General features: G+C 52.6%; 1 protein-coding gene across 3 annotated transcripts; it reads right to left on the bottom strand.

Moving 5' to 3' along the window:
- Positions 1 to 2,501: 2,501 nt before the first annotated feature.
- On the bottom strand, positions 2,502 to 15,300 carry NOL6 (nucleolar protein 6). 3 transcript variants are annotated; one of them, XM_055293970.2, is made up of 26 exons: positions 15,130 to 15,300; positions 13,544 to 13,750; positions 13,342 to 13,458; positions 11,051 to 11,230; positions 10,552 to 10,720; positions 10,260 to 10,394; positions 10,011 to 10,174; positions 9,804 to 9,924; positions 9,560 to 9,618; positions 9,370 to 9,471; positions 9,079 to 9,194; positions 8,740 to 8,917; positions 8,449 to 8,571; positions 8,169 to 8,317; positions 7,967 to 8,042; positions 7,619 to 7,759; positions 7,358 to 7,475; positions 7,118 to 7,272; positions 6,781 to 6,944; positions 6,254 to 6,406; positions 5,926 to 6,023; positions 5,088 to 5,212; positions 4,881 to 4,970; positions 4,300 to 4,494; positions 4,085 to 4,186; positions 2,502 to 3,865 (listed from the first exon to the last, which is right to left on the bottom strand). In XM_055293970.2, exons 1-26 carry the CDS (start codon positions 15,181 to 15,183, stop codon positions 3,716 to 3,718), a joined length of 3,441 nt encoding a protein of 1,146 aa, XP_055149945.1. In that variant the 5' UTR covers positions 15,184 to 15,300; the 3' UTR covers positions 2,502 to 3,715. The 3 variants fall into 3 exon arrangements, with proteins under 3 accessions (XP_055149945.1, XP_063465119.1, XP_055149946.1); XM_063609049.1 differs by lacking the exon at positions 11,051 to 11,230 and having other exon boundaries at positions 15,130 to 15,269; XM_055293971.1 differs by lacking the exons at positions 4,085 to 4,186; positions 4,300 to 4,494; positions 4,881 to 4,970; ... (5 more) ...; positions 7,358 to 7,475; positions 7,619 to 7,759 and having other exon boundaries at positions 15,130 to 15,269.
- Positions 15,301 to 18,033: the final 2,733 nt, after the last annotated feature.

Here is an 18,033-nt window from a genome sequence, read left to right as displayed (position 1 = left end):
AAAATAGGGTCTTCAGCTAACAGGATTCTGGGGTAGAGGAGGTTGTCAGATACCATAGCCAGAAAGGAGGACCCTTGTTGAGTTCACTAAATGAGGCTTAGGTCAGTCAGAACACGGGGAAACTCTGTATCCTAGCACTGTGGGAGGCCAAGATGGGAGGATCATTTGAGCCCAGGAGTTTGAGACCAGCCTGGGCAACATAGTGAAACCCCCAATCTCTTAAAAAAAAAAAAAAAAAAAAAAAAACTGGGAAAAGTGAAACCCCAAGAAGAAAGCTTTATTTAAAGCCAGGGGAAGAAATCCAGCGTCCCTGCCTCCGACTTGAGAGCTTTTTCTAACCTGCCCTCTAAAAAACAGGGCAGAGTTCCCCTTTTGCAGCAAACCAGAGCTGGAGGTGAATACAGACACACACAGACTAGTGCATACAGACGCGTGCACGTGCACCACACACAGAACAGACAAATCATGCCATACTTAAAATCCACTCTGTCTCTGTCCACTTGTGAAGTTAAAGGCAGAGAACCACCAAGGCAAGCACATCCATGACGATGCTTAACCATTACCCTGTGTACACTTGCTCACACATAAGGCTTCCTGCTAGGCTTTTCTCCTTCCCTTCCCCTGGGGTTCCAGCTCCTGACTGCCCATCTCCACCCTCCCCTGCCCTGGCCCCTCAGCTAAAGCCTGAGCACCTCCCTACTCTGGAGCTGGGGCCTCTGTGGCTAGACAAGAGTCATGCTGGGCTGGGGCAAAGGAGCCTAGGGCAGTCATCTTGAACACTAGCTTGTTCAACTGTTTTCCAGAGAAAACCTGAGGAAAGCAGGTTGGAGCTGCAACTGTGAGGGATTGAAATTAGGGACGGGCACGGTGGTTCACGCCTGTAATTCCAACACTTTGGGAGGCTGAGGTGGGTGGATCACCTGAGGTCAGGAGTTCGGGACCAGCCTGGCCAACATGGCGAAACCCCATCTCTACTAAAAATACAAAAAATCAGCAGGACGTGGTGGCAGGCACCTATAATCACAGCTACTCGGGAGGCTGAGGCAGGAGAATCGCTTGAACCTGGGAGGCGGAGGTTGCAGTGAGCCAAGACCATGCCATTGCACTCCAGCCTGGGCAACAGTGAAACTCAGTCTCAAAAAAAAAAGAAAGAAAGAAATTGGACCCAGGACTTCCTGCCCACCCACCTCCCCAGTGGAACTGGAGCAGGGAGAACAGGAAGGCATGGTGCAGCACCTTAGGGTTCTAAATTCTCAGCTCTCTTTCCTTGCCACACTGGGCAATGGTCAACTGACAAAGCCATTACCATGCCTATTCTATGGGTTGGAAGACTGAGCCCAGCAAAGGTAAGTGATTTGCACAGGGCCACATGAGGTGGCAGGGCCAGGGCTCATTTCCCATTGGGACTGGTAACTGCACCTCTTGGAGCCACCTGCTATAGTCCTGCCTGGGGGCAGATTCCACCCCCTCCCCCATGGGGATAATCGAGAGCTGGGTTTGTGAAGGGCCTGAAGCTACAGGTAACTGACCTGGGGATGAAACAGGTGATCTGCCACACCCGCAAAGTTAAAGGCAGAGACCCCCCAAGGCAGGCACATCCAGGAGGATGCTTAACCATTATCCTGTGTACACTTGCTCACACATAAGGCTTCCTGCTAGGCTTCCAGCAACCCCTGGCCCTCCCAGGAGCCCATGGAGGGACTGTGGAGAAATAGTCCAAGGGACCAAGGGAGGCAAGAGGAAGAGCCAAGCGTCACCATGGACCACAGGGCTCCACAAGGGATGGGATTACATTTCACTCCCTGAAAATAAAGCCTGGCACATTGATGCTTGAAGCTCAAGAATGAATAGCAGCGGGAGAGATGTGGACTCCAGCTCACACAGCGAGCCAATTTATTCCCTCCCTATTCTAATTTCAACCTTGGGCTGAGCTGCTCCATGGCAGTGACAGTAGAAGCAAGCAGTGATTCACAAAGACCAACAGTTGAGACAGAATTGGAGGCCAGAGTTCTCACATGCAGCTTCTCATCTTGAGGATGGAGCTTGCTAGCCAGGCATCAAAGTTCCTCACACAACAGGCCCCTGCGCTGAGCCGTTCTCTCACTCAGAAAATGAAGGTAAATAAAAGTACCTACTCCATAAGGCTCGTATGACTGTACGACAAGTTTCCACACATAAGATCCGGACACCACCACCTAACCCCGCCTGGCACCTATTAGGCACTCAATAAACGTCAACTCTATAATCTCTTAGGCTTTCTCTTTCACCGTCACCACCCACTTGTTGCAGAGTTCACAAATGGATTCCCTTTACTCTATAATCTTCCAGTGGGCTTCTCTGCCCTCCATCTGCCTGTGCTGGATGGCCCACTGTAATAGGTGCTAGGAAGGACATGAAGAAGTCTATGTTCAAACGTGTTCCTTGCCCTCAAGGAGTTTACATACAGGAAACCAGGTTAAAATTATGTGAAAGGGGCAGACAGGCCAGGAATACGGGGGAAATTAAGCAATTTAACTTTTTATTTAAAAGAGATGGGGTCTTGCTGTTGCCCAGATTGGTCTAGAACTCCTGAGCTCAAGTGATTCTCCTGACTCCCTAAGTGTTGGGATTACAAGCATGAGCCACCACGCCCAGCTGCAATTTAATTTTAAATCAGAGTTCAAAACAATAGAATTTATGCCACTGTGTGTGCCTGCCAAGAAAACTGAACAGACAGTAACTGCTCTAATAGTTCAGAGGAGGGAAAGATCACCTCAGGCTGGGGGCGAGGGATGGGCTTAAGGAGGGGCACTATTTGAGCTGAGTCTGGAAAAATAGCCAGAATTACAGGAAGCGGAGAGGCTGCCAGAAAGGGGGTGTAGACCAGACTGAAAGGAGGCAGCATTCTCCTCCTTGGGCCCTGGGAGCTCCTGGGGAGCAAGACTTGAGTCTCCCCCATCTCTGCAACCCCACTGCAGGTACATAGTAGTGGCAGTTTGTGACATGAATGGGCAAACAGCCAGGGCAGATACAGCTAACGGGTAGCCCCCAGTGCTTTTTGCACCTCTCCAAGATTGGGTGACTACCAGTCCCCTGACTCCTTCACCTACCCAATCCTTTCCTGTCCTCGGTTCTTTTCCACTGTCTCCACCCTGGGAAGTGGCATCAACACAGGAAGGCATTGTGCTCCTTCAATGTGGTCTATTCATACACATATAGCCCCTTTCCACTGCTCAGTGTCGGTGATGTGACTCTTAGAAGGGCCACATTTTCTCTGGGTTCCATCTAAAGGCCTGACGCTGCAGTGAAGGGCATGCTAAGTCTAGGCACAGGTCCTGGCAGTAGGAAGGAGACAGAGCCTCTCCCAGGCACACATCCCCTTCTCTGTTTCTGGAAGAAGACTAAGAAAGGAGTGGGAAATCGCGGGGAGGTCCAGGCCCAGGGCTAATAGGTGGATGGATCTCCTGGGTTCAGTTCCTTCTCTGAGCCGGCTCCCACTCCTCTTCTGGGATGGTCAGGCCCAGGAGACTACACGGGCCACCATGCCCCTGCCCCAATGCTGGAGCATCAGAGAGAAAGTTGGGGCTGGGTTTTGTTGGAGATGATTCAGCGTGTTCAGCCAGCAGGCCCTCCATGGAGGATTCATGTCCAAGGAGGGTGGAGGTCATCCTACTGACATCTTGCTCGAGAGGTCCAATGTCCTGCTGTCCATCTACAGCTTGCTCCAGGGCTGGGATCACACAGTCCACCTCTCACTTCGGGCCTCCACAGTCTGCACCAGGCCTTCACCCAGCACAGCAAAGTCCTCCAGGATTGCTTCTACATTGGGCACCATTACCAGCTCCCCACCTCGAGACATCACCATGCACCCCTTTGTGCTGGAGGCCTGGGGAAATCAGAGAAGAGATGTGGGTTGAGTGTCACAACGGCACACCCAGAGACACCAAGCTGGGTACAGAGTGGGGGTGGTGGGGATAGAAGCACAAGCCCATATACTCCGCACCTGACACGGGTTTGCCCATAGGACAGACTACACACAGACATGCATGCCCACACGGAACCACATGCACACACTCAGGAACACAGCTGTCACCAGCCAGCACACCTTGAAGGGCTGGGGCTGGAAGCTGGTGGGCTTCCAGAGGACACCAATCACCTCTCCACCATGCTGGTCATAGAAGAAAAGGGCCAGATCCCCAAAGGCCTCCTAGAAAGGGACAGAACAGAGAAGATTATAGGCAGGCATTTAAGGGCTCCTCCACAGCCTCGGCTTCACCTGGAAGTCCCCTCCCCAGGGTCATTCAGCTGTTTAGGACCAACCCTGAGCTGCGTCAGATAGAGCTGAGGAGGATCATAGCCCAGCACGGGCATCAGGGACGAGGGCCCTGGCTGGCTGAGCAGGCCCCGGCAGAAGGAGGCAGCTGGCGAGTCCACAGCCTGGCGGTGCCGCGGGATATGGCGAGGAGACAGGCGAATCAGCACATCGTAAATGTCCAAGGGTGGCCGGAACACTGTCTAAGGAAGGGGAGAAGGAGGGGACCCCCTTGACTGAGGAACTGGACCACAAACCTCTCCACATGTCCACCTTGGTTTCCTCCTTCCCTTTCATCTGACCACCCACTATGGGCCCACCTGCCCATTTGAAGACTGAAACACTGAGACCCACAGAGGAAGCAGCTGTTGCACAGCCTGGCAGGAGGAGCACAGGCTAGAAACAGGAGACCCAGATGGAACCCAGGTTTCCCAGGCTCTGCCACCCCAGGCACCACAGCAGCTTCAACACCTCCTCCATTCAGTCTCACCTAACAAGGGGACCTGGTCTCCTGTGAGATCCCTGAACGCTGAACTTCCAAAGACAGAATCCCCAGAGGCCCTGGAGTCACTGCTGGTCAGAAGCTTACCCTGATGTCCCCAGGTCCCTGGGGATCCATGAGCTGCTTCTCTAACATGGGCAGGGCTTTAGCTGCCAGGACCACAAGCTGCTGCAGGATCTGCGGGGTACAGACACATCAGACTGGAACTGACAGTGGGTCTCTCCCAGGTCAGGCTGGGCCTGCTTTTTCCTTGGGAAGAAAACCACACATTACGGGGCAGGTATGGGGTTGAACCTGGGCTGAGGGTCCATCCTGTGTCCACACAGAGTTTTTGCGGTCTTGGGGGGTAACAATGACCATGACGGGGAGCTGTGCCCGAGCTGCCAGGAAGCCACTGCGGATCTCCACCTGCTCCTCCACTGGAGACAAGAGTCCTGGGTCAGCCTGCCCCTCCCTGTAAGACACCCTCTACTCCCCCAGGCCCTCCTACGGTGCCCCCAACAGCTGCTCATCACAGGCATTTTTCAACGCTCCCCCCCACCAAGTGGCAAAGGGGACGAAAGGGACATCGCATTTGCCTCAACTGGGTGGGGCATGAATCTCCCAACCTCAGCCCAGAGGCAGAATTTTCCACTGCTTGGCACCCCCAGTCTGGTTTCCGGGCCTGCACAAGCTGAGTCTTGCCCCTGGCCCCCTCCCACCATGGGCTTCCACACACCTGGGGAATTAGGAATCTGACACCCTGCTCTCTGCAGAGACCGAGCGCCTCATGTTACAACGAGAAATCACCATTCCCACCCCCCACCAAGAGGTCTGAGTATCTATTGCTACACTTCCTAGCTCCGTGCCCTAATACTTCTTACCTGGTATTCAGGATCCCCCTTCTATTCTCCTCTTCCTTCCACAGCCCCCCGCCAGGTAGCTTGCTTACCACCCTATCATTCTGTCTCTGACAATTAAGAGCAAACCATGTCATAATGGTCAGGCTGTTCACCTGGACCTCTTCTTCATGTCAGGCTTAGACATCTGGGGCTGGGGAGGCACAGAGAAAACCTAACACTGCCAGGGAAACCCTTGCCTACAATCCATAAAGGGCTGTTCTTCCAGCAGTCTGACCCGTTCTACCACTTACCAGTGAGCTCATTATTGAGGTTGACAATGAGGGGGTTGTTCTTCCAATCAAAAGTTGATACCAAGAAAAGGAATCGAAGGAAGCCAACCTGGGGGGAACTAAAGGGCTGGAGTAAGCAAAGAATCCAGGGCCCAGCCACATATCCCCAGGCTTCCCTCAGGCTATGGAGCTCAGACCCCCTGGTGTGGACTGGCAGGGCAGGGCATCTTAGAACCCCTTCTACCACTTGCTCAACCACCCATTCCCATGTAGACTTAGGGTGCAGCACGAAGGATGATAGCTGGCCGCAAGGGAACTTCTCAGCTAGGGAAAAAGTGGTGGGAATCACCTCGGAGGGGTGAAGGGCTCAGGGTGCAGGAAAAGGGCAGCGGCCACCAGATCCAGGCTCTCATCAGTGAAACCCTCACCAAGAAGCTGGGCACGCACCCACCGCTTGGCCAGCCGTGCCACACCAGAGAAGGCTGGGTGCTGCTGCTGCAGTCTGGGGAGAGAAGGGGAGTGTCAGTGAGACTCAGGGCCCCACCACCACTGTTCATCCAGCCCCTACCCAAGGCCAGCCTCAGTGATAATAGGTTACATATATAATCTCATATTCTCTTCACGAATGCACCAAGAAGTTGGCCCTAGTGTTATTTCCATTTTACAGATGAGAAATATAGGGACCAAGGAGGAAAATCTGACCATAGGGTCACAGTCAGTAAGTGGCAGAGCCAGGATTCCAGAACTTGCCTGACTCCAGAACTCATACCCCTAACTATGATACCATCTGGCCCCCAGAGAGACAGGTGGCTAGGCGAGGAGAATGGAGGCAGGAGGGGTCCTACAGACAGGGAGAAGCTGTGTCAGTGGCCTTACCCGTGCAGGGCACTGGTGAGCAGCGGCAACTGCTTTGTGTCTCTCTCAAGGCAGAGGGAGGCAGGTGTGTCCCTCAGCGAGATCATCCCCTCTGGGCTCTGCACCTCCTTCAGGATCTGGGGCTCCCGCTGATAGGCCACGCGAATCCGAAACACAAATCCATCCTGTTGGAAGAAGGTACGGAAAGAGAAGGATGTGCCAGCCCAGGACCCCAGGAGTACTCTGTGGCCTACAGCCCTATTCCCCAGCGAGGTACCCACAGGGGTGTCTTCTTCCACGCCCTGACATCCCTGGTGCCCCCCCTCCCTGGGGACATATCTGCCTGCACCAGCCTAACCTTAAGGACATCCGTGTGCATGGCAGTGGCACGGCACTGCAGACCATGCTGTTGTGTCAACAGCTCTGCCAGGCGCAGCTGGAAGGCAGCTCGGACCCGCTGCACGGCCTCAGCGTCCTGTGGCCACTGGCCACTGCCCTCCAGGTGACAAACCACTGAGGAAGAAGAAGAGTCAGAGGTCTCATACTGTGGCCTGGAGCTGGAACTATCCCTCCCACTCCCTCCCAAGGGCCCTCTTACCGGTCATGGGCTCCACGTAGGCCGGACAGGGCTTATCGAGCCGGGGCAGCAGTGAGGACCGCTCCCGCAGAGGCTCATAGAAGGAGGAGGCTGGATGGACTGGAGTTGGTGGGAACACCTGTGGAAGAAGAGGGGCTGAGGAAGGGGCCTGGGACTGGGAGGGAGTGCCCAGAGTCAGGAGTTGGAAGCAGGGAATACTGGGTGACTGGAGCAGAGGTGGGGCCGCTAAGCAGAAAGGTCACCTGCGCCGTTGCACCTCACCTCTGTGTAGCGCAGCACTGGGTGAGCTCCCTGAACAGCAGACACGGTCAGTGGGAGACCCTCCAGCCCCCACAGTAGGCGACTGAGGTCGTCGTAGCAACGTACCGCCACTGCCAGGGCCTCCTCGCCTGTGCTGGAGGTCTGAGAGGGAGAAGACGGTCAGGAGGCTGGACCCTACAGAAGGCCAGCTTCACCTGGATTTTGCCCCAGCTCAGGCTGCAGCAGAGCCAGCACCACCGCCTGCTGGACATGCCAGGAAGTGCAAGCTGGCTGAGGCGGAGAGGACTCTCTCCCCACAGATTGATTACTCTACTCTACAATCACTAGCCTTGACCCCAAGACACTTACCTCTTTCAGGCCTTGGATAAGTGCATCCAGGGGGCCCCCCACATAGTGGACACAGGTTTCTGGGATGTCAGCATGGCTGAAAAAGAGGCAGAGACACAGTGAGAAAATTTGGGGCTATGTTCTCGCTCAACTGCCTGGGCCAGACCCCTGTAAAGACTCCCCAGCCCACACTGCCTCCTGGAATCCAGATGCCAACACTCACAGTGCCAAGAGGTGGGTGACCACCTGGTGGGGAATAAGGCGCTTCTGGGACATAGAAGCTGCCTCCCAGACCACAGCTTCCCGAATGGCTCCGTCCTGGAAACGCCGAAGCTCCGAGCGGGATCCCCAGAACTGGCGGAATTTAGCAGCCTGAGGAGGCAAGGGTGGTAGTAGAGCTGGGGAAGGAAGGGCTCTGTGGACCCTCCCCGACAAGCTTCAGTCCAGGTGCCACGAGGATGAGCCGCCCCATTCCTTCCAGTGTGCATGCTGGGTTCCCTCACCTCAGGCTGGTCTGCCTCTGGACCCAGCTCAAGGACGCTGGTCAGTCCCTCAGGCCGGAGAAGGAGTCCCAGGGTCAGGGTCCCAGAGTCTTTGTGCTTTGGTGGATCTTGGCTGATGTCCCACTGCAGGATTTCAAAAGGCTGAGCTCAGTCCTCCAATCCTCCAGCCTGGCCTAGAAACCTACTTTCTAGCTAGCTAGAAACGCCTAGCTGGAGGAATGGTGTGTCCTTTGTGTCTCTTGGGACCCTGGATCCAGCCCAACTCAGACCCAAACTCCCCAAACACCTCACCTCTGGGACTGGGGGTCGAGAGTGAGCCAGCAGGTTTAGTCGAGTCCCCAGGCCCTGCTCCAGGATGGTGGTCAGGGGGCCCAAAGCAGCGGAGACATAGTCCCCACCATTGTCCTGCAGCTCTGGCCAGAGCTTCAGCCGGTGGCACGCTGCCTGCAGGCGACTCAGTGGACGGAGACTGGAGGGGTACAGAGGGCCAAAGAGGGGTAATCAGGTTGCTGGCCCCTAGTACCACCTCCTCCCTGAATGATCTGAGCACCTGTCTGAAGACCTTTGCCCCACAACTGTAGCCCCAAAGAGACAGGACCCGCCAACATACCCTGTCACCCCTAAACTCACTGCAGGACATGGTCGAAAGCCCGGATCATGGGTTTGGGAGTCATCAGCAGCAGCTGGAACCCGTCGTCAGCCCTGCTGTCCAGCAACGTCATAGATAGCCGTGCTTCATGCTGCACCTAGAGCCACAGAAAGGACCATCCCTGTGCCCTTCATTGATCCAAGGGCTTAGACCAGGAGACATGCCCTAAACTTAGCTCTTTGAAGAGGAGTTTCTGGGGTTCTGGTACTTGCAAAAGGGACAGAGTCTGGGCTGAGACGTCAGGGGAACACAGATTGGGGGCCCATTGGTACCTGGTGGTAAGTAGAGGCAGTGACATCAGCACAGAGGTTGAGACGGCCTGAGGAGTCCAGGAAGACAATGGAGAAGGCCTGCTGGAAGTCAGCCAGGGCCGGCTTGGGGGGTGTAGAGAGAAGCAGCAGGTCAGGATTGGCAGCTTACTTGCAGGCCTCCTGGCATAGACCTGGCCCTTCCCCAACTCACCAAAGAGGGATCTGAGCTGAGACATAAACTGATCCCGTTGACCGTCAGGTCTGTAGTGGCTGAAGTGAACCACGAGTGTATTAGAAGGTATCCTCTTCTGGGGACCCAGCCCTAATGACACCCTCCCTCAGCCGATTCAGTTTGCTCATCTGTCTGATGGCAAAACACCAAAAAACCCCTACTGGGATGAGAGGATTCCCAGGAGGAGTGGAGCCCCTGGCCTTTCCCCACCTAGTTGCCTCACCCAGAAACTGCAAGACGCTTCTCAGGACCTGGTAGCCACTCATGGTGGTATGGATCTTGCGTGTAGACACAAGGAAGACAACCAGCATGGAGACAATGAACCCAGTAAACCCACCCTGGCCCTGAAAGAGACAGGGAGAGGCCTGAGGTCAGAGCCTGCCCATCACACAGGCGCTCAGGTAGGGAGGCTGGGCCACCCCCAACTCACCTTGTCCAGCTCCCGCTGCCGCAGCCAGACCTTCAGAAGTGCCACGCCATCCTTCAGACCCTGGGCTGAACCCAGAATGGTTGACAGGAGCTGCAAATGGGACTCAAGAACTGTATCTTGCAGGATCCATGTGTTATAGTGGGGGGTAGGAGGCTCTGGGCTACCTGTGGGATGAAAAGGGAAGCCATGAGAGGAAAAGTCCCCACACCTCTTCCCTCCATCTCCACCTCAACACCAGGACCTGCTCACCATCCCCTGCAGGACTCTGCCCTCGGTACCAGGCAGAGCGCACATTGTTCTTGGTTGGCAGCAAGCGGCACGGGCGGAAGAAGTCAGGTGGAGGGCAAGGATGCAGACGTACAGTGACCAGGCGCTCATCCTTTCCTGGCAGAGACAGCAGGTGCCGAGACTCTGCAGGAGCCCTTGGAGCCAGAGGGCTCCCCATCCTGTCCCCCTATACTTGAGGCCTCTGTGCTTCTGTGCCTCCTCTTCCAGATTTACCACCCCATGCTATGCCCTCAGCCCAATGTGTGCCTCTCACCACGTGGCCGCAGCAACAGTGAGGGTTTCAGGTGGCAGCCATTTGTGTAGGAGAAGCAAACACTGCCAAAGAGGGGGTCCTGGGCCAGGTGGTGAGCCAAGTGCGCCAGGTAGAGGGCACGCTTGCGGAAGTAGCGCTGGTTCAGCCCGTCCTTGTCCTGTAGGATTTCCTGGAGGGGCCAGGGGAGAAGAGAAGGCCAGGCACATAAGTGGGCCAAGGTGAAGCCAAGGTGAGAGAGCCAGGGCTCCTCTGCTGACAGAAGTGCCTGAGCCACGGTTAGCAACACTATGCCCACTTCTCATATCAGGCGGGCAAAGCTCCAAAAGGATAGCAACTGGCCAGAGCGATCTAAGCTGCCTTCAGGATGCTTGCAATGGTCTGCTCTTCTGATTTAGAATTCTGACTTCAATCCCCTGGCAAGCGGCAGATAAGAAAGAGGGATCCAGGATTTGTAGGTAGTCAGGTCGTGGGCGTCTATCCCCTAAACCCTGGACCTTACCCTGGGCATGGTCAGTGCCACATCCACATTGATGTCTGGCCGGATGCAGGTGCCCAGAAGGTAGCTGCCCACAACAGTAACCTGGGCTGGGGGCAGGAAGCGGAAACAGCCCTTCACTGCATAGGGCACTTGGTGGAGGGGCACTCGAACCCCAGCTGGGAGCCATGCCTGGTCAGTGAGCTGTGGGAGCAGAGACAGGGACACATACTCATTCAACTGCCTTCCTCACATGTACCCTTTATGTCTAGAAGACATTTTAACACATCGATATGTTTGAAACCAAACTCCCAATCTTCCCATAACTATGTCTTCCTTGCTAAGACAACTCCATATGAGTTGCTCAAGCCAAAACCACTTAAATCACCTTAACTTAGCTCTGTTAAGAATATCCATTTTACGAGCCAGGCGCAGTGGCTCACGCCTGTAATCCCAGCACTTTGGTAGGCCGAGGTGGGCTGATTACGAGGTCAGGAGATCAAGACCATCCTGGCTAACACGGCGAAACCCCGTCTCTACTAAAAATACAAAAAAAAATTAGCCGGGCGTGGTGGCGGGCGCCTATAGTCCCAGCTGCTGGGGAGGCTGAGGCAGGAGAATGGCGTGAACCCGGGAGGTGGAGCGTGCAGTGAGCTGATATTGCGCCACTGCACTACAGCCTCGGTGACAGAGCAAGACTCCATCTCAAAAATACAAAAAATACAAAAAAAATTACCCATTTTACTACCAAAATGTATTCAGAAATGGATCACTTCTCTGAAAAGAAAACTTTTTTAAAACAGAGAGAGGAAAAAAATTAAAAAAAAAAAAAAAGAAATGGATCACTTCTCTACTTTCCTCCCTAGTTTGAGGAGCCACCATTTCTCAGTGCCTAGACTAGTTCCTAACTGGTCTCTCTAATCGCATCATTGTCCCTCTCCATTCTACTTTTGACACAACAGCCAGAGTAAATTTTTCTAAAACTAAACTTTTTAAGGCTGGAAAAGTGAACTTTTTAGGCTGGGCGTGGTGGCTCACACCTGTAATCCCAGCACTTTGAAAGGCTGAGGTGAGCAGATTACCTGACGTCAGGAGTTCAAGACTAGCCTAGCCAACATGGTGAAACCCCCTCTCTACTAAAAATACAAAAAAAAATTAGCCAGGTGTGGTAACCCCAGCTACTCGGGAGGCTGAGGCAGGAGAATCGCTTGAACCTGAGAGGTGGAGGCTGCAGTGAACTGAGATCGCGCCATTGCACTCCAGCGCCATTGTCCTCTAGTCTGGAGGACAAGAGCAAGACTTCGTCTCAAAAAAAAAAAAAAAAAAAAAAAAAAAGTGAACTTTTAAAAGTTAGATTGGGAGGCCGAGGCGGGCGGATCACGAGGTCAGGAGATCGAGACCATCCTGGCTAACACAGTGAAACCCCGTCTCTACTAAAAATACAAAAAATTAGCCGGGCGTGTTGGCGGGCGCCTGTAGTCCCAGCTACTCGGGAGGCTGAGGCAGGAGAATGGCGTGAACCCGGGAGGCGGAGCTTGCAGTGAGCCGAGATCGCGCTACTGCACTCCAGCCTGGGCCACAGAGCGAAACTTCTTCTCAAAATAAAAGTTAGAGGGCATCACTGCTCTGCAAAATAAAACCCAGCAGTGGCTCCCCATCTCACCCAGAGCAACAGCCAAAGTCCTTATTTCGGGACACAATGCCCTGCATGATATGCTACTTTTCCCCATCACCTTTCTGAACTCATCTCCTTCTATCTTCCTCATTCATTCCGAGGAATGTAACTGGAACATTCCTGCCTTTGTGCCTTTGTACTGGCTGTTCCCCCTTCCTGGAATGCTTTTATTCCCTTAGATATCTATATAGCTGACTCACCTACTTCAAGTCTTTACACAAATGTCACTTCAATAAGGCCTACTTTGTGAACACCCCCTTTAAACTTGTAAACCACTCCCATCCCCTAATACTCCCAATCCCTTTACATTGCTTGTCCTACTTTTTCCTTTTTCCAGTATTTAACACATTCTAACACTGCCATAGAGTTTACCTGTCATGCTTATCTATTAACTATAACCTCGACATTAGAGCATAGGCTATTGTTTACTGATATATCCTAAGAACACAAATACTGCAAGGCATGCAAGTACTTGCTGAATGAATACACAAATGACCACGCTCCCAGCTAAGCTTCCTTGCTGTGAGAATGAGCTCTCTGCACCCCAACGCTTAAAGAGAGTAACAGCAAAGCCCCTGTTTGATACACCCCCACTGGAGGTCTCTCTTGGGCTTCCCAGTTCCCCAGGCCACTTGCTTACTTCTGTCTCAGAGACTGAGGACACCCTCACGACCCGCTGGTTGACCTCCCGTAGGAAGGCATCAATCCGATCCTTCTTCTTCTCTGACAGCCTTACTTCCTTTAGTAGCTCCTCTACCTGTAAGAGAGGGTAGAAGACAGTCCATCAGCCTCAGGGTCCCAGGTACACCCCTCGAACAAAAGCCGCAGACACTCAACAGTACCTGTAAACGAAGCAAGCTGGAGTGGAACAAGATCTCAGTCTCCCGAAGGCAATTAAGTTCCTCATTGGTAGGCTCCTTGTACAATTCTGCCCTGCTGAGCTTCACTGGCTGCAGGAGGCCCTTCGCTGGAGGTTCAGCCAATGTACGCTTCCTGGAGGATGCCTTCTTCCCCTCTTTGCCTGTGCCTTCCAGGGCCGGTTCCATCACCTGTGGCCAGTGAGGGAGAAGCCATTGTGAGGTAATAGGTATCTAGTATCTGCCGCCTAAAGTGCCACCATGATAGGTTGTAGGTAAAAGCTTCACCTGCTCCACCCCTCTTTTGAATAGGAGTCAGATTTTGTAAAACTCAGGAGAATCATTACTTGGAGGAACATCACTGAGTGCTGAGCCGAAAATTCCTTGAGTTAAGAGTTCTCGTGTCTACCTGACACCACAAGCATGGAGCTCTGTTTGGAACTGGTAGGGATAGAAGCTGACTGGGCCCAGGCTGGACACGGTGGCTGACACCTGTAATCCCAGCAGTTTGGGAGGCGGAGCTGGGTGGATCAGCTGAAGTCAGGAGTTCGAAATCAGCCTGGCCAACATGGGGAAACCCTGTCTCTATTAAAAATACAAAAATTAGCCGGGTGTGGTGGCACATGCCTGTAATCTCAGCTACTTGGGAGACTGAGGCAGGAAAATCACTTGAACCCAGGAGGCAGAGGCTGAAGTGAGCCGAGATCGTGCCATTGCATTCTAGCCTGGGCAACAGAGCAAGACTGTTTCAAAAAAAAAAAGAAGAAGAAGCTGACTGAGCCCTGCCCTAAGTAATGCCCAGGCCCCTTGTATTTTCAGGAAGTTTCCTCTTCTGCTGATATAGGCCTGGGACTTCTCAAATGTCTTTTCCATTCTCGCTCCAACCAAATCCTGCCAGGTTCCACCTCCTTTAGGAAGCCCTGACTGCCTCAGTATATACTAAGTACTCACTGATGGAAGGAGCTAGAACCGACTGCACGCCAGAGGATACATTTAGCAAGTCATTAAATCCTCAAAATAATTCTTGAAGACACTTGAAGTCCCACTATTCACTCGAGGTTCCACAACTGGTACACCCGTACTATGAGCAGGCTTCAAAGGCAAGCGTGCAGGATCCCAAACCTTTTCCCCTACAGCCGTGGGCCCATCCCCTCCACGATCCCTCTCATCCCAGAGAGCCTTACTGGAGCGCTCCAGGAGAGGCACCGTATGCCCTCCGCTACAGTGGAGAGCACAGAACTGGACACAAATTCTGTGGAGGGAGGAAGACCCCGCTTATCGTCAAGGAGGACCAAGTAAAGGAAACGACCCAAGTGTGGGTCTCTTCAACTTTCAGGTGCAGAGCTCCAGAAGGGAGCAGAGGCTCTACTGGCTTCACTGCTTCTAACCAAATACTGCCAGGTTCCATTTCCCCTAGCAAGCCCTGTCTCAGTGCCACAGGCTGGAAACATCCTCCAGAATGGGCCGCCGGCATGGGTTTCACCGGCAAGCTGTCAGGCCACGCCATCTCGGGCCCTGCAGCCAAGGGAGCGCACATTGAGCCTCTGTTCCTCCCCGATGGCTCAACCCACCTCTGGCTCTCCAGTCGCTCCGCGAAGCTGCTCTCCAGCTGGCGCCGGCCCCATCACTCGGGGTCCAGCACTCTCCTGCACTTCATATTCTAGCCGGGTCTATACAGCATGGCTTCCCACGTGGGCGGAAATGCCTAACTCCAGGCCCAAGTCCAGCCCACCCCAATTCCTCAGGACTCCACCCACTCCAGAGCTATTGGATTATCCCTCAACTACTCGCTTGCTATTGGTCGGACCGTCTCAAGTCCCGCCCATTAGGGGAGGGGCCAAACGGGTTTCTCTGATTTACGGCCTCTTCGCGACGCTAGAACGGAAGCCTGCCGGTAGCTAGGCCGTTGCTTTCTTTTCCTCACTTCCTTCGCGTGGGTGCGTAACGGGAAGGGCGGAGCGAGTTTGGTCCTTTTGGTCAGGTTGTTTGTTTACAACAGTTATTCCTCCCTTTTTCTTTATTTGCTACACCTTATCAGTTAACAAACCTTGTCAGTTCTACCTCCAAAACATACCTTGAATTTATTCATTTTTTTGTGTCTTCACTGCCAGGTTTAGCCCGTCACATCATCTTGTTCCCGAATTATTGTTATGGCTTTTCTCCAGTTTTTACTTATTACTTAGCTTATTACGATTTCAAGTAATTTAGTTATTTTTATTTTTATTTATTTATTTATTTTTGGCGTAGTCTCGCTCTGTCGCCCAGGCTGGAGTGCAGTGGCACGATCTCAGCTCCCTGCAGCCTCCGTCTCCCAGGCTCAAGCGATTCTCATGCCTCAGCCTCCTGAGGAGCTGGGATTACAGGCAGGTGCCGTCACACCTGGCTAATTTTTGTATTTTCACTAGAGATGGGGTTTCCTCATGTTGCCTAGGCTGGTCTCAAACTCCTGACCTCCAGTGACCTGCCCACCTTGGCCTCCCGAAATGCTGGGATTACAGGCTTGAGCCACTGCGCCCGGCCTATTTTTAAAATATTAAAAATTTAAAACAAATGTTGCAAGAATAATATAATGAATGCCCATATACTCTTCACCTAGATTCACTTAGTGTTACTATTTTGCCAAGTTTATCTTTACCTGTGTATTTACATATTATTTTGCAAAACCATTTGAAAACCAATCACACATCTCCCTAAATACTTTGGTATGTATCTACTAAGATCAAGGACTACCTCTTATATAAGCACAGCCTAATTATGAAATTAAGGAAATTTAATCGTGATTCAATACTAGTATACAAATTCCATCTTTAAATTTTGTCACTTATTCCAGTAATAACCGTTACGTTTCATTTTATTTCCTAATGCAGGATCGTCTAAACTCAACTATTACTATATATATACATACATATGTATACATATATACACATATATATGTATATGTGTATATATGTATATATACACATATATGTATACATATGTATATATATATATTTTTTTTTAAGAGAGAGAGAGTGTCCCTCTGTTGCCCAGGCTAGAGTGCAGTGGGTCGATCTCAGCTTACTGCAACCTCCACCTCCTGGTTCAATTGATTCTTGTGCCTCGGCTTCCCAAGTAGCTGGGATTACAGGCATGCGCCAACACACCAGGCCAATTTTGGTATTTTTTTTTTTTTTTTTTTTTTTTTTTGAGACGGAGTCTTGCTCTGTCACCCAGGCTGGAGTGCAGTGGCGCGATCTCGGCTCACTGCAAGCTCCGCCTCCTGGGTTCACGCCATTCTCCTGCCTCAGCCTCTCTGAGTAGCTGGGACTACAGGCGCCCGCCACCACGCCCGGCTAATTTTTTTGTATTTTTGGTAGAGACGGGGTTTCACCGTGGTCTCGATCTCCTGACCTCGTGATCCGCCCGCCTCGGCCTCCCAAAGTGCTGGGATTACAAGCGTGAGCCACCGCGCCCGGCCCATAATTTTGGTATTTTTAGTAGAGACAGAGTTTCACCATGTTGGCCAGGCTGGTCTCGAACTCTGGCCTCAAGTGATCTGCCCTCCTCAGTCTCCCAAAATGCTGGGATTACGGGGTGAGCCACCGTGCCCAGTCTAAAAATTTGTATTGAAGTACAATATACATAAGGAAAAATTTACATATCCCAAGTGTAAAGCTTGAATACTAACAAACCAAACATACTCATATAGTCAGCTCCCAGAAAATAAGCAGAACATTTCCTGCACCTTCAGAATCTCCCCTCATGCTGCCCTCTCGTAACTCCCTGCCCCCAACATTAATCACTATTCTGACTTCAAACAGTGCAGGTCAGTTTATGCAATAGCTTTTTTTATTTTTTATTATTTATTTATTTTTTGGGACAGAGTCTCACTCTGTCGCGCAGGCCAGAGTGCAGTGGCACAATCTCGGCTCACTGCAAGCTCCGCCTCCCAGGTTCAAGTGATTCTCCTGCCTCAGCCTGCCAAATAGCTGGGACTACAGGCGCCCGCCACCACGCCCGGCTAATTTTTTGTATTTTTTAGTAGAGACGGAGTTTCACCGTGTTAGCCAGGATGGTCTTTTTTCTTTCTTTTTTTTTTTTTCTTTTTTTTTTTGAGACAGAGTCTCGCTCTGTCGCCCAGGCTGGAGTGCAGTGGCGCAATCTCGGCTCACTGCAAGCTCCGCCTCCCGGGTTCACGCCATTCTCCTGCCTCAGCCTCTCCGAGTAGCTGGGACTACAGGCGCCCGCCACCACGCCCGGCTAATTTTTTGTATTTTTAGTAGAGACGGGGTTTCACCGTGGTCTTGATCTCCTGACCTCGTGATCCGCCCGCCTCGGCCTCCCAAAGTGCTGGGATTACAAGCGTGAGCCACCGCGCCCGGCCAGCCAGGATGGTCTTGATCTCCTGACCTCATGATCCACCTGCCTCAGCCTCCCAAAGTGCTAGGATTACAGGCGTGAGCCACCGCACCCGGCTATGCAATAGCTTTTTAAGG

Source organism: Symphalangus syndactylus, chromosome 9 (genome assembly GCF_028878055.3).
Source record: "Symphalangus syndactylus isolate Jambi chromosome 9, NHGRI_mSymSyn1-v2.1_pri, whole genome shotgun sequence".
NCBI lineage: Eukaryota > Metazoa > Chordata > Mammalia > Primates > Hylobatidae > Symphalangus > Symphalangus syndactylus.
This window is presented reverse-complemented; position numbering and strand designations above follow the sequence as displayed.